Below are 16302 nucleotides of genomic sequence, written 5' to 3'. Positions count from 1 at the left end.
TTTAATTTATTAACACATATTTATGTAAGAAGCAAATCTCACATGTTAATTTATTGGGAACAGATAATATACAGATAAATCTATCAATTATTTTTTTTAACTGAAGGTTGTAGAGATAATCTTGTGAAGTGACCAAATAAATGTGATGTGATTAAGTAAGAGGGAAAAGAGGGACAAAGCCTACTTTAGAAGAGAGGATCTATCTGAAGGGTGATGGTTAAGCTAAGATTTGAAGGATGAGAAGGAGCCAGCCATTCAGGTAGAAAGAAAAGGGCAAAGTCCCTTGGGAATGAGGTGAACAAAAACTGAATTATTTAAGAAATGATAGAAGCCAGTGACACTGGGATTTGGTAAGTAGGGGGAATGAAATGTAATTGCCAGGTAGAAAATGGCTATATTCTTCAAACCCTCAAAAAATACGATGAGGTTTGTATTTTAAACACAACAGAAGGGCTTTAAGCACAAAAGACATAATTAATTCATATTTTGGGAAGATGACTCTGGTTACCCTGTATCAAATAAAATGTAAGGATTAAGACTGGTAGTAGAGTAGTAATCTAGGGACAGGTTGACAGTTTGGAGTTGGATTAAATTACAAAATGTGTAAAACACATTTAACTCACAGCAAATTTCAGTAAATGGTAGCAGTTTAATATTATAGTTTCTCTTTATTGATTATATTAGTTTTGCCTTTGCCAATCATCTCTATGTTTCCTCAGTCTCTCACCCAACTCCCAATAAATATCTTTAAATGTAATTATTTCCATGAATACAAAATCCATGTAGTTCCTGCTGAATCTCCAGCAGTCAGTACAGTGAATAACACACTGCAAGTGTTCAGTGAATAAAATAATACAAGGGAGACATGAAGGACAGAGAACCCTGCTTCATCTTTAAATCTTCATTTGTTCCCAAATGTGTAGGGGGGGATGTGATTGGGATGCTGTATAAATGCTATAATGCATGAAAACATTTCCTAAATTTTAATTTAGTTCTAGTATACATTGAGCCATATTTCACATATATTAAAAAAGTACATTCAGAAAACTAAGATCATGGCATCTGGTCCCATCGCTGCATGGCAAATAGATAGAGGAACAATGGAAACAGTGAGAGACTTTATTTGGGGGGGGCTCCAAAATAACTGTGAGTTGGACTGTGAAGAAAGCTGAGCACCGAAGAATTGATGCTTTTGAACTGTGGTGTTGGAGAAGACTCTTGAGAGTCCCTTGAACTGCAAAGAGATCCAACCAGTCCATTCTAAAGGAGATCAGCCCTGGGTGTTCTTTGGAAGGATTGATGCTAAAGCTGAGACTCCAGTACTTTGGCCACCTCATGTGAAGAGTTGACTCATTGGAAAAGACTCTGATGATGGGAGGGATTGGGGGCAGGAGAAGAAGGAGATGACAGAGGATGAGATGGCTGGACGGCATCACCAACTCGATGGATGTCAGTTTGAGTGAACTCCGGGAGATGGCGATGGATAGGGAGGCCTGGCGTGCTGAATTCATGGGGTCGCAAAGAGTTGGACACGACTGAGCGACTGAACTGAACTGACTGAACTGAAAATCACTGCAGATGGTGACTACAGCCATGAAATTAAAAGACACTTGCTCCTTGAAAGAAAAGCTATAACCAACCTAGACAGCATATTAAAAAGCAGAAACATTACTTTCCCAAAGAAGGTCCATCTAGTCAAAGCTATGGTTTTCCAGTAGTCATGTATGGATGGGAGAGTTGGACTATAAAGAAAGTTGAGTACTGAAGAATTGATGCTTTGAAGTCCCTTGGACTGCAAGAAGATGAAACCAGTCAATCCTAAAGGAAATCTGTCCTGAATATTAATTGAAAGGACTGATGCTGACGCTGAAGCTCCAACACTTAGGCCACCTGATGTGAAGAACTGAAAAGACCCTGATGCTGGGAAAGATTGAAGGCGGGAAGAGAAGTGGTCTACAGAGGGTGAGATGGTTGGATGATATCACCGACTCGATGGACATGAATTGAGCAAGCTCCGAGAGTTAGTGATGGACAGGGAAGCCTGGTGTGCTGTAGTCCATGGGATCACAAAGAGTCGGACACAACTGAGCGACTGAACTGACTGAACTGAAAATTATATATAACAGTCATTCTTTGCCTCAAAACCTGCAAAAATTGAAACAAGACTGGTCACATTGTATCCTGACACCAGCATTAGTAAGATTTTTTACATTGTAAACCCTTCTTTGTAAACATATACACATCTCCACTACAAGTTCAGGAAAGCCACTGATAGCCTATCATTTTTTTTCCTCTTGGACTGGACTCGGTTTCTCAAAATGATGTATCAAGAAGCCACTTCCAATAAAGCTGTCAAAGAAGATGAAATACAGTTGCCTTCCTGAGATAAATTCTCTTTATCCTTTCTTATGGGTGCCTAGATTCAAAACTCTGTGTTTCAAACTGTTTAGCTTTATAGGAAATGGTTCAAATCATAAATAGGACACATTCTCAGTAAGTCATATATTCTCTTAGCACCATTAATATGCTTAGTTATGTGCTTGTGACTATTAGAGATTAATTAAAAATTATATAACAAGATTTTTAACCTGTGTAGAACTTTCCATATCTTTTGTTTATTAGCATACTGAGGATACCCTAATTTGGAACCAACAGCTTCTTTAAAAATGTTGAGGTGAACTCTTAATGCATCTAGCTGCATACAGAACCAAAGAAGCAGAAAAATATTTAATGCCATTATATGCTTGGTGTCTGATTTTCCTGAGTGCCACAGAATGGGATATCATAGTCATTGTACTCAAGTAGGATTTTCCATACCCCTACTCCCACACAACTTCATCTGAGCAAACATTTCCTACAGTGGGTGGAGAGAAAATAAAAAGTCCTGTTTAAATTCCCCTAGCGTTGTGATTACAGATCCTTTGATTTAAAAATGAAGCTGTCTCCTCTTTTCTGCACACTATTTTCTATGTCCATTTTTATCCTAATCTCTCCCAGGCCTAGTTGACCTAAGATCACCTGTAATAATGCTCTGATTATATTTGTAGGCAATTAGAAACGCTGACTTCCAAATAGATGGATCTGAAATAGTGCTGCTGACTGATGGGGAGGATAGCACTGCAAAGTCTTGTATTGAGAAAGTGAAACAAAGTGGAGCCATCATTCATTTTATTGCTCTTGGACCAGATGCTGCTCAAGCAGTCAAAGAGATGAGCATTGCAACAGGTAAAATATGACATACATCCTTTGATAGCAATATATAAATGTAGAGGCTGACAATTCAACAAGTTCTCTTAAGCTCCTACTCTGCAGGTGCTGTGCCAGGAGCTCGGGATCAGAGTTAAACCAGAAATGATCTCAAGGTGCCAACAGTCCCGAGAGACAAAAAACACTGCTAATCAGAAAAGCATAGTCAGATAACACTCCTCCATAACAAGAGACATACATAGGTGCCAAACACCATGTGAGCAGATGGAGTCATTGATTCTCTCAGCTTTGAATAGAGTCAGGGAAACAAGGCATGAGAGATGAGGAGCTAGACATTTATCAATTTGTTTGCTTTCTCTGGAAGAAAAAAGAATGACAGAGAATATAAAGCATGTTGGGGTGACAATGCAAGCCACATTGAAGGATAGTGAGAAATACATGAGACTAGAGAATAGACTGGAAGTTAAGGGGTGGGTTTAACAGAAGCTCAGGCTATAAATATAGTAATAACAAGCTTTCTAGATTAAACGTAAAATAACTACTATCTTACAGACAGAGACATGTGAAGAAAATGGACTACATGTGTTCAGTGCCTTCTTAAACATAGTAGAGAATACATAATTTATAACATTATAAAAATCAATTATTGTATTGAATTGACCTCTAATGTTACCATACAAACACTTGCTTTTTAATGCTTAATTGTACAAACTCCCATCATTTCCAAGTAATTTTATAGCCATTGTAAAGTATTTCTGTCCTAAATATCCCTCCAAAAATATTGTTTTTAAACTTGTCTCTATTGCTTATCATTTTTTTATCTGCTCATTGCCAAATTTTGTCAGGATGCTTCAATATGAAATCTCTTTGCTTCAATATGAAATCTCCTTAACCTTTCTGATTCTGACCCACTCTGGCAGGAAAACTTGAAAGCTGATGTGGTTAGAACTGTATCTTAAATAATCATTAAAGTGAATAATTCTCCTAAAGGTTATGTGATCCTGTGAGCTTTAGTTCATGAAATTATAACATCTCCTTTCACATTCTTTAGTTAGTTGATGCATTTAAACCAGAAAGATTTCTATTAGTGGAGTTTAAAGGTAGCTTACCTCCCAGTTATGACATTTTTTAGGTAACATTTCAGAGATAATCTTTATACCTATCTTATTTGGGTTTATTTTTATAATACATACTGAAACTATGGTTTTGTTTACCCTGATATTGCCTTAATCACTAAAATGTGAAAAGCACTTATTTTCTGAAAAGCAACCTAGTTAATGTATTTATATTTTAGGAGGAAAATATATTTATGCTTCAGATGAAGGCCAGAACAACGGCCTTATTGATGCTTTTGCAGCCCTTGCATCAGAGAACATCGATGCCTCCCAGCAATCTCTTCAGGTCAGAGTTCCTAGTCCTTGAGTGTTAATGTTTGGATTTAGACCTAACCAAGAAAAATCATCTGGTTGTTAGAAGTTTTGAGTTCTATATCATCACCAGGTGGCTCAGTGGTAAATAATCTGCCTGCCAATTTAGGAGATGCTGGGTGGATCCCTGGGTGGGGAAGATCCCCTGGAGGAGGAAAGGGCAATCCATTCCAGTATTCTTATCCAGAGAATTCCATGGACTAGGAGCCTGTAGGGCTATAGTTCATGGGGTCACAAAGAGTCAGAAACAACTGAGTGACTGAGCACTTTATTTTAAGTCAAGAAAAATGGTAAACAGAGGGCAATACACACACATACACACACAGAACTAATTTTCTCAGAGGTAGTTTAGCACTTCAATGCTAAATCCTAGTGTAGGTGCTCACCAAGACAGCTGGGAAAATAATAACAGGGCCATATCTCCAGCTGTAAACCCTACTGTCCTGCTCTAATGCTTTTATTATACCCTGTTCTCTCCTCAGTAGCTATATTTCCACACTTTCTGACTGACAACTGTCATCCCAATTAGCTTTCAAAGAGATCGCAAGCCTAAAGTGGTATGCCATATTTAAGTTTGTTCTCAAGACAGAAATTTTAAAATATGTAAAACAGAAGAAAAGCATAAAATTACTCTCTTCTACAGTTATTAATTTTTTATATATTTAAACAGCTTGAAAGTAAGGGATTAAAACTCAACAGTAATGACTGGATGAATGGCACTGTAATAATTGATAGCACTGTGGGAAAGGACACGTTCTTTCTCATCACATGGAACCAACAACTTCCCTCTATTTACCTCTTTGATCCCGATGGAATATCAATGGGGACTTTCATAGTGGATTCAGCTTCCAAAATGGCCTATCTCAGTATTAAAGGAGCTACAAAGGTAAGCAATTAATTTTTAGACCTCCTCGCAAATTTTACAGGTGAAAATACATCATTTGAGATCATAAATATGGATGCCAATACATCATTTCAAAATTAAGATAAAGTAGAATGTACTTGATATGACTGTATGGTCCTGAAAATTTTGGTGACAGAGGGGAAAAAAAAAGAAGTTAAGCATTAGAAGAAAGGAAGAGAAAGGAAAAAATTAAGATGGCTAAGGATAACTTTGAGGGGACAATGTAGTAAGTCTGTGCAGCTTGCTGTGTAGATAGCTACAAAGCTATTTCTTATACCAGATCATAGGGGAGCTTCCCTGATAACTCAGTTGGTAAAGAATATGCCTACAATGCAGGAGACCCCAGTTTGATTCCTGGCTCAGGAAGATCTGCTGGAGAAGGCATAGGCTACCCACTCCAATGTTCTTCGTCTTCTCTTGTGGCTCAACTGGTAAAGAATCTGCCTGCAATGCAGGAGACCTGGGTTCGATCCCTGGGTTGGGAAGATTCCCTAGAGAAGGGAAAGGCTACCCACTCCAATATTGTGGCCTAGAGAATTCCACGGACTATTGTCCATGGGGTCGCAAAGAGTTGGACATGACTGAGCGACTTTCACTTTCATTTTTCACCAGGTTATAGAGTCTGTAGACTCTGAGGTCTAAGGATAAGTCCAAGATCAAGGCAAACTTTCCAAAACTTATTTTTATCAGTGGAGATTTCATAAACTTTGAATACCAGGCATGATAATAGGATATTCTTTCCAAACTACCTCAACTCTTACCTCTTTACCCTCAAAACTCTTAAAGCTCTATAAACTCTAAATGTTTATTCAGTAACATACTTAATAGTTTAGAGTTAGTGTAAAAACAGAAAATAGCTTGCTGTTGGATACTTATTCCAATTTTATTGAATTTTTAGGTGGGTGTGTGGACTTACAATATTCAAGCAAAAGCAAGCTCAGAAACATTGACTATAACAGTAAATTCTCGGGCAGCAAACTCTTCTGTGCCTCCAATCACAGTGAATGCTAAAATGAATAAAGATACAAACAGCTATCCCAGCCCACTGATTGTTTATGCAGAAATTCTACAAGGGTATTTACCCATTCTTGGAGCCAACGTGACTGCTTTCATTGAATCGAAATTTGGAGAAACAGAAGTTTTGGAACTTTTGGATAATGGTGCAGGTAAATCACAGGTTTCTCTGAACAAGTCTAAATGTTCATAACTCAGGATATGTTATGAGTCCCTGAGGAAGTGTGGGGCAGAGGGACAGGCATCAGAAAATTGATGCAGATTATGGATGAACAACTGGACCAGGGTGAAATTCTATCCAGGTAACAACTCCAAAGTGATTTGCAAGTGTCTTACACGTGGTAGAGCACTCAATGAACTTTATTTACTGTCATTACTGTTCTTTCTTTCATTTAGACAACCAATGTCTTCCAATAAATAGGAAAGTATCATTGCTGAGATTGAGGACAGCATCAAGAATTCTGAATAAGTGTTTCTTAGAGGTATATAACCAAGAAAGTCTGGCCAGAGACAGTGAAACACAAGTAGTAGTATGGAATGAAGCAGTACAATTTGGGTCCCTGGCAGGGAGGGGATGCCAGCCGTGAGAAATTCCCAACAGCTGGATAAAAAGTTCACATATAATCTTAGGGACTGAGACCAAAGGAAGCTGGATCTACCATCAGAGAGAAGGGGACATTACTGGGTCATCATCAGATACCAGATCTGACTGGGAGGTATCAAAATAGAGTGTTGACTGCTCTCTATCTCCTTGGTCTGTATGGGTGAGTGGTACTGTACTTTAAAACCTTTTCCCAACTCTGAATTGTTCTGGGAACTAACACTTCTTTAGAGAGGTCATTTAGTAAAGAAATTACTATCTCAGTAAACGTCTAAGTTGTCAGAATTTTCAATTAGCTTCTTTTCAATGTAGTTAAATCAGCCAGCTTATAACCTATCATCAACTAGAGTTGGCCCTGTAAGAAGTTTAGAAGGCAAAAGTCTTTGGTTTATCAATGCCTTTATCTAACATGACAATATTTTCTTAAATTATCCCGTGACTCTCTTTCTCCCAACCCCTTCCATGCTACGTTAAAACTCCTGTATCTTGTTTCATTTCTCAAGGAGAAATAAAATTTCTCAAATAAAACTCAGATAATTTGGGACACCTTTACCTAAGAAAGCATAGGTGCTTAAGAATGACTTTACCTAAGAAAGCATTGGTAATTAACAATGACTTGGAGCAGGGGTTCTCAAATTTTAACTCCTGAAGTGAAACTCCTAAAGAGCTTGTTTTATAACACAGAATGGGAACACCAGAAAAACTTTCATTCCTTATATGATCCAGAGAAACGCAGATGCTGTTGGTCTAAGGATTTCATTTTAAGAATCTCTCTCAGAGTCTTAACCCTCCTGAGAAATGTGTTTGCAAGTTAACAAAACTCTCTAGTACTGGTGATATGAAGAAATATCCTCATGATACAGTATTCCTGAGCTCTCCTAAACGTTTATGCTAAAAACAGATGGGATTTTCCACTGTTAGACCAGAAAATTAATCGATCATAGTGTAAGAGGTTACGATTAAAATGAAAAATTAGACATTGAAGATAAGTTATAATAAGTAATTTGTAGGTTATAGCAATGAGAATTAAATCTTATGCAAAGATAATATTTCTTTAGTGGGGATCCTTTGATTTGGAGAGAGAGAGACAACATAATTGTGCTTAAAGCATGAGCTGCAAACAGTATATATGAGTATATATACCAGTATGTCTATGTCTATGTAATAATATATTATTACAAATAGAAAGGGAAAAAATGGAAGCAGTGAAAGATTTTATTTTCTTGGTCTCCAAAATCACTGCAGTGATAGCAGCCATGAAATTAAAAGACTCTTGCTTCTTGGAAGAAAAGCTATGACAAAACTAGATAGCATATTAAAAAGCAGAGACATCACTTTGCTGACAAAGGTCTGAATAGTCAAAGCTATGGTTTTTCCAGTAGTCATGTACAGATGTAAAAGTTGGACCATAAAGAAGGCTGAGCGCCAAAGAATTGATGCTTTTGCACTGTGGTGCTGGAGAAGACTCTTGAGAGAATATTAAACCATTCAATCCTAAAGGAAATAAACACTGGATATTCATTGGAAGGACTGTTGCTGAAGCTCTAATACTTTGGTCACGTGATGCAAAGAGCTGATTCATTGGAAAAGACCCTGATGCTAGGAAAGACTGAAGGCAAAAGGAGAAGAGGGCTGAGGATTAGATGGTTCGGTTCAGTTCAGTTCAGTCACTCAGTCATGTCCAACTCTTTGCGACCCCATGAATCACAGCACGCCAGGCCTCCCTGTCCATCACCAACTCCGGGAGTTCACTCAGACTCACGTCCATTGAGTCAGTGATGCCATCCAGCCATCTCATCCTCTGTCGTCCCCTTCTCCTCCTGCCCCCAATCCCTCCCAGCATCAGAGTCTTTTCCAATGAGTCAACTCTTCGCATGAGGTGGCCAAAGTATTGGAGTTTCAGCTTTAGCATCATTCCTTCCAAAGAAATCCCAGGGCTGATCTCCTTCAGAATGGACTGGTTGGATCTCCTTGCAGTCCAAGGCACTCTCAAGAGTCTTCTCCAATAGTTAGATAGCACCATTGACTCAATGGACATGAATTTCAGCAAACTCTGGGAGATAGCAAAGGACAAGGAAGCTTGGCGTGCTGCAGTTCATGGGGTCACAAAAAGTCAGACACAACTTAGTGACTGAACAACAATCACGACAAAAATAATACACACACACACATACATACACACACACACACACTCGGGCTTCCCAGATGGCACCAGTGGTAAAGAGGCCACCTGCCAATGCAGGAGACATAAGAGGCTCAGGTTTGATTCCTGGGTCAGGAAGATCTCCTGGAAGAGGGCATGGCAACCCACTCCAGTACTCTTGCCTGAAGAATTCCACAGACAGAGGACATTGGTGGGCTACAGTCTGCAGGGTTGCAGAGTCTGACAGGACTGAAGCGACTTAGTATGCATGCATATGTACACACACAAACACAGTACCACTAGGATATACATCCCACAAGATACTGGTTGGCAGAGCAAAATGGAAATATTCCCCAAGGGGTCAATCACAAAATAGGGAGATGAATAAAAGCAATATGCTTATAAAGCCCATATGCTTGACTTAGAAAATACTTAAGTTTTTATTTTTCTTTACATTAGTAATTTATTCCTTCACTTCCATAACAAGGTGCTGATTCTTTCAAGAATGATGGAGTGTACTCTAGATACTTTACAACTTATAAAGAAAATGGCCCATATAACTTAAAAGTACGGGCTCATGGAGGAGAAAATGCTGTCACATGGAACTTAAGGCATCCACTGAATAGAGCTGCATACATACCAGGCTGGGTAGTAGATGGTGAGTACTTCATAATATCTGAAGTCAATGGTGGCTTGAATAATTGTGAGTTGGTATGATTAAGGCTACAAATATTTTATAACTTCAGAGTATAGCTTCTCCCATTTCTGGAATGAATTCTCGGTCATATGACAGTTTGCCTCCATATTAACCTAAGCTTTGGTACAGTGTCTTTGGTATAGACATTTCTATGAAAGCCAGCCATTATTACATTTGTTTGGAGCAAATGACCTATATCAACAAAAATTTGCCCCATTTTCAGCTCAGGATGAAGTAAAGAGGCTAATATGTTATGTACTTAACTAGAAACCAATGGTAGAATTTATCCATCTGATTACAAATACCTTTATTTGCAAAGTTTTTATTTAGTCAAAGGGAAAAATGTGTAGAGAAAAGCAATGAAAAATATTAAGAATCCATTTTAATTGGCTTTCCTTTGTTTTGTCCCTTATGTCACCCTTATAGGGGCTTTCTGTTGCAATATAATCTGAATATTATTCGTTAGCACTTGCAACAGGGAGGAAGTGTGAAACCTGACACAAGTGACTGAAAGGGAACCAGTATAAATTCCCCCAGATTTATTCCCATCTTTAGGGTAATTTAAGAAATAAAGCAACTCCTCTATTTTTTAAGCACATATTAACTATATAACAATATTCCCATTCAGGACAGTCTTAATTCCAAAGCAATTTATTATCCAGTTCTACCCTACAATACTCTGGTCAGGATGCTAAAGCAAGAATTCTTCTACCAACTGAATCCTTATGATCTTGTCACCAAAACTAATAAAAGGCAACTGTGTATATGGAAAAAAAAAAGGAGGGGGAAATTTAGGATAAAAAAATACAATTCATTGAGTTCTGAAAATATTAGTGTAGATTTGTCCATTAAATACCAGGAATTTGTAATGCAGGCAACATTGAAGGGAATCCACCAAGACCAGAAAATGATGAGGACACTCAGACAAATGTGGAGAGTTTCACCCGAATAGCAACAGGAGGTGCATTTGTGGTTTCCAATGTTCCACAGTCTCCCTCATTCCTTGACCTCTTCCCGCCAAGTCAAATCACAGATCTTGAAGCCACATCAAATGAGGATGAGATCAATCTAACATGGACAGCACCAGGAGATGATTTTGATGTTGGAAAAGGTAAGGACTATGTGTCATGCACTTGTTGATTAAGTGAAAGTTGCTTGTTGCAAAAGCAAGTGTCTAAGGGTGTGTGAGAGGAAAATAATTTACAATTAATAGCTCAACAAAGTATTAATTTTATAATCTCGTGTTATGAATCATCGTGTGGCACATTATAACCTGCCATGTATCATTTGCAGAGTTTAAAAATCAGAATTCAGCTTTTATGGAAAAATAAATAAGGCTCTGGATGTGAGCATAACTTTGGCATGACTAACAGCATTTTGGAGGAGAATGAAAAAAGATTTCATATAATATGCTCTAGTTTCTAAACTACATATAACTTTTTTTCTTAGTTCAAGAGTATATCATAAGAATAAGTGAAAGCATCCTGGATCTAAGGGATAATTTTGATGATGCTCTGCAAGTAAACACTACTGCTCTGTTACCAAAAGAGGCCAACTCCAAGGAAACCTTCACATTCAAACCAGGAAACATCTCAGAAGAAAATGAAACCCACATATTCATTGCCATTCAAAGTGTGGATAAAAGCAATTTGACATCAAAAGTATCCAACATTGTGCAAGTAGCTTTGTTTGTTCAAGAAGATTACATTCCTGATGAAATTCATCCAGATACTAGTCCTGATAAAAATCCCCCTAAGTCCGGACTCAGCATTTCTGCCTTGGTGTTGTTAGTGGTTGGCTCTGTGGTAATTGTTAGTCTGATTTTAAGCATCACCATTTGTATCGTAAACAAGAGAAGAAATCCTAGAAGACCTAGAACAGGGTTTTAAGAATATATCAACAACAAAATTAAAGGATGTTTCATAATTTTTAAATTTATCATGTGTGAAAATAATTTTAAGAGTTTTACAAGGAACCCTTTGATTAAATATAAACATAAAGAGATATTTGAAAAATTGTAAATCAATATTAAATTAAACAATTTGTATTTATTAATTTACCAAAAGGTTATAAAGATCTTTTCATATTCATACCTGGTTACATATTATCTGACACAAAAGTACTCTATAAAATTCAAATTTCATCAAGAAGTTAAAACTGTCTATTGGAGTGGTCAAAATGCAAATGTAAGAAGGCAAATAAACAATATTTTTGAGAAATGAATTTGTTCTCAGTATTTTTTAGTATAAACTGATTTTTTGTATTCACTGAAGGTCTTTAATTATATACTTGTATCAGTTCAGTTCAGTTGCTCAGTTGTGTCCAGCTCTTTGCGACCCCATGGACTGCGGCACACCAGGCCTCCCTGTCCATCATCAACTTCTGGCTTTTACTCAAACTCAGGTCCATTCAATCGGTGATGCCATTCAACCATCTCATCCTCTGTCGTCCCCTTCTCCTCCTGCCTTCAATCTTTCCCAGCATCAGGGTCTTTTCAAATGAATCAGTCCTTCCCATCAGTGGCCAAAGTACTGAAGTCTCAGCATCAGTCCTTCCAATGAATATTCAGGACTGATTTCCTTTAGGATGGACTGGTTGGATCTCCTTGCAGTCCAAGGGACTCTCATGAGTCTTCTCCAACAATATATACAATATAAATAAGGACATGTTTACTGTACTTCATTGATATGGAAGATAGTATTAAAGAAGCTAAAGGAAAGGAAATAAGGGGGGGATGCCTGATATCTGAAAATGTTGGTTTTACTCTTATAGCATTCATTGGAAAATAAGCTGTGTAGTAGGGCATTTGGGGACTGTGCTATTAAGGTAGAAGGTCTATTAGCACAATTAATTCCTCTGGTGGGCTGGCACCTACTCAAGCATTGCTGAAAGCTATATACATAGAGGTAAACATGGAGGAAATGTAGGAAAGGGGTTGAAAGTGGAAGTGTTGGTTGCTCAGTCATATCCGACTCTTTGCAACCCCATGGACTATAGTAGTCTGCCAGGCTCCCCTGTCCATAGGATTATTCCAGACAAAATTACTGGAGTGAGTTGCCTTTTTCTTCTCCAAAGGGGCTAGAGTAAGACAACTGACTTTTTACCAGGAGGGGAATAAAAGCCTGAAATTCTCTAATAGTGGACAGAAATAATGTAAAACAGCCAGACTTTCCCTATGTCCTTCCAACCTATCAACCCAATAGCCCTGGAGACAAAGCCTACCAGCCTGGTTAGTACTCTCCCTGATTCTCTGGGGCAACAGCTTTGCTCTGATGGGTCTTAGTTGAAGGCTCTCCACTTACAGGTCATGCTTTGATTTAGATCTATTTCCAGAACTACGTCAGTAACTGATTATGAATTGGTAAGAATCAGAAAAACAACAGAATGATTACCATTTTTGTATTCTGAATAAGCTACAAAATGTATAGACTCAGTAAAAAAATGAAAATGAAGAGCTGCTGCTCAATAATTTATAAGGATTTTAAGATGGTAACAGCAAAGCATTAAACCAAGTACTTGGACCTTCTAAGCATGAGACACCATGCAAATGTACAAGTCTCACCCCACAAAGCTAGCCCTGACTATGGTACAGGATAACCTAGTGAGAAAATCTGCAGTATAAAGGCTCTACATGGGATTTCCATTACATTCCCATAGCATTGTTATGATCTAATAGTTTATTTATAAAATGTACCAGGTATAGAAATGAAATCTTGGGGCCATCATCATCTGGTAGGAAATTTAGCTACAGGAAAAAATTCTAAGCTACCCCAGTAAAGGAAGAGAGACAGCCCTAAGTGGGGAAGAGTAGCCCATTATCAACCACAAAGGTTCAAATGACTACAGGATTCCTGAAGAGAAAACCCACCACAGCAGCCATCCAACTGGCTGCTGCCGCTACAGATGGGCAGTTGGCAGTATCACAGGCTAACGACCCACCTGGAGAGGTCGGTCCAAGCTTGTAGGACCAAGAGATGGTATCCATTTACCACCTCAGCTGCTCAGCCAGAACTGAGAGAACCACTTTCCCATGTTATATATAATGCATGCTACTTGGTGCTGGCTGATGTTACAGGTCAGAGTGACCTAATACAGCATGGGTAAATGGTGAGACCCAAACCATAGTGTCTGATGACACTACCATAAAATGGAACTCAGAAAAGCACAGCTCAAAGGAACTATGAAGTGAGTCGGGACTGCTGAAAGATTTAACAGTAAAGTATGGTTGCTAGTCTCCAAAAGGATTTTCCAAAGAGCCACAGCTCCTATTGTCCATAGCCTTATATAGTTGCCTCCCACATTAGGGTATAGGATGGTCCCAATGACTTATTTAAAAATTAGAAAGCAGCAGAAATGATGGACACTACATTTTTTGTGTTCTTGATAACTCTGTCATTTACAAAATTCAGTTATAGTGACAGAGATCACTGCAGAGGTTCCAAGACTATACAGAGAATGAAAGAGGCCTAACTATCCCTGATTCCCAGTCATACCTCAAGATTATTCTATTTGCAGTCATTAGACTTCAAGCATAACTAGCAAAAGAACTTCCCCTTTAAGACCAGTAAGCCAACACAATTATGGAGTGCCGGGAGCCAGCACAGGAGATCCCACCCATAACAAGGTCATGCGGAAGAGACCTGACAGGCAAGGCAGATCAGGACTCAAGGGACTCCCTGGACCTGCTCGAGCATCTACCCTGAAACCAAAGTCTGTCTGTCTACTGTTTACTATATTGTGCCTTTCACCAACTCTTCTGACATTAACAGGGGGCTATCCCCGACCACTTTTCTCTGAAAAAAATCAACTTAGGGCTCTAGTTATAAGTCTCCTGGGCTTGAAAGGAATATTTCAATTCTAACCCCTCTGTTAGCATTTTAGCTTGCTTGGCAGGTTTATCCACACCCTTGCAACTAACGCACATAATTGCTCACAACTCCCCAACCATGAAAGGCACGGGAAGCCTAAGCATTCTAAAAGTCCTAATGAGCATAGAGCCCTTTGAGGGATGAAAAATTATTAGAATAGTACTGATAAAGGGCTTTATTATTGGGCCAACGCTTACTGCCAAGTTCCCATATCCCTTATCCACTGTGCACATGGGAGTGCATTAGTTAATGTAGTTGGAATGTAAGAAAAACAAGTAGTAGCCTTGGTATTAACCACATCAGACCTTTGAGCTAATAAGTTCTTTCTTTGTTGTGACCCACTGCACTTCTGCTCCGTGAGAATGTAACTTTATTTAGTACTTTCTGAGGCTGGGAGAAATAAAGAAAAAACACTTTAAGGGAAAACAAGTTTTCTGGCTGATCAACCTTTATCAGAAAAGAGTCATGGAATGTTAACAGGCCACAGGGCCAGACATAACATAAGACCTTTGTTTATGAAAAGGTGTACAGGACATTTACAGAAAAATGTCCTGGTTTCAATAAAGTTAAAATTGATGGAATGTTGAGCTGACTCTGTATCTTTTACTTTGAGAAATGTGTAACTCAGAGTATAAAAGTTCCTTTTGAAAATAAAGCTGCAGATCCCACTTCACCAGAGCTCTGATCTCCGTGTCTTTCTTCCTCTCTCTCTCTTTCTCTCTCCCTTTTTTCAGGCTGTATCCCTGGAGTACAGAGGCCCTCTGAGTTCACTTTTTTGCCTAGGCTTCTAAGACCCGATCAGGAAGGCACTCTGCGTCTTCACCCCACCGAGAGCGCACCTGAGGCCTCTGTGAACAGAGCAAGTCCTGTGTCAGGGGCTTTATTGGCTTTCTGTGTAAACCAAGGAATATCAGCCTCTTTCTCTCTCCCTTATTCTTTCTCTTTATTTTTTATTTTTATTTTTGACCCTGGACCACCAGGTCCCAGTCCATTATAAGACCCATGTCATCTCTCTCACTGACGCCGTTCATCCTGAGAGTTCCCCTGGATCCTGCTGGGGCTGGACCCCGGCAATGGAGGAGATAAATAGGTAGTTGTTTTAGCCACCAAGTTTTCAACTAGTTTGGTCCATAAATCTAAATTACTGAAACAACCAATAACAGTATTAGTCAGTGTTCCATCTGGGTATCAGAACCACCATTAACATTATGGAATTGAGAATTTATTATAGAGGTTAACTGGGACACCAAAGAACTGAACAAAGAACTGTAGAATCGGGAAAAAAAAAAAAAAAAAAAAACCTTAATATAAATACTAGTAACAAACCTCCCTGAAACACTGGAATTAGCTCTTGGTGTTGGATGTTGGAAGTTAAGCAAGGCCGGGAACTGTAGAAGTTTGCTGTTTACTATAGAAGTCTTTGCCTCTGCTCCACTACCAC

At 38.6% G+C, this 16302-nt stretch overlaps 2 protein-coding genes across 2 annotated transcripts in view; one reads left to right on the top strand and one right to left on the bottom strand.

Moving 5' to 3' along the window:
* The window catches only part of CLCA4 (chloride channel accessory 4), a 31020-nt gene extending 18804 nt beyond the window's left edge, over positions 1-12216 (top strand). The window contains 7 exon segments of the mRNA NM_001034300.1: positions 3048-3225; positions 4502-4608; positions 5305-5520; positions 6437-6704; positions 9784-9954; positions 10868-11104; positions 11443-12216. Coding sequence (NP_001029472.1) covers positions 3048-3225; positions 4502-4608; positions 5305-5520; positions 6437-6704; positions 9784-9954; positions 10868-11104; positions 11443-11882 — 1617 coding nt within the window. The 3' untranslated portion in view covers positions 11883-12216.
* The window catches only part of ODF2L (outer dense fiber of sperm tails 2 like), a 399873-nt gene that overhangs the window by 202642 nt on the left and 180929 nt on the right, over positions 1-16302 (bottom strand). The window lies entirely within an intron of this gene.

The sequence above is a fragment of the Bos taurus genome, chromosome 3 (genome assembly GCF_002263795.3).
Source record: "Bos taurus isolate L1 Dominette 01449 registration number 42190680 breed Hereford chromosome 3, ARS-UCD2.0, whole genome shotgun sequence".
NCBI classification, from domain to species: domain Eukaryota; kingdom Metazoa; phylum Chordata; class Mammalia; order Artiodactyla; family Bovidae; genus Bos; species Bos taurus.
This window is presented reverse-complemented; position numbering and strand designations above follow the sequence as displayed.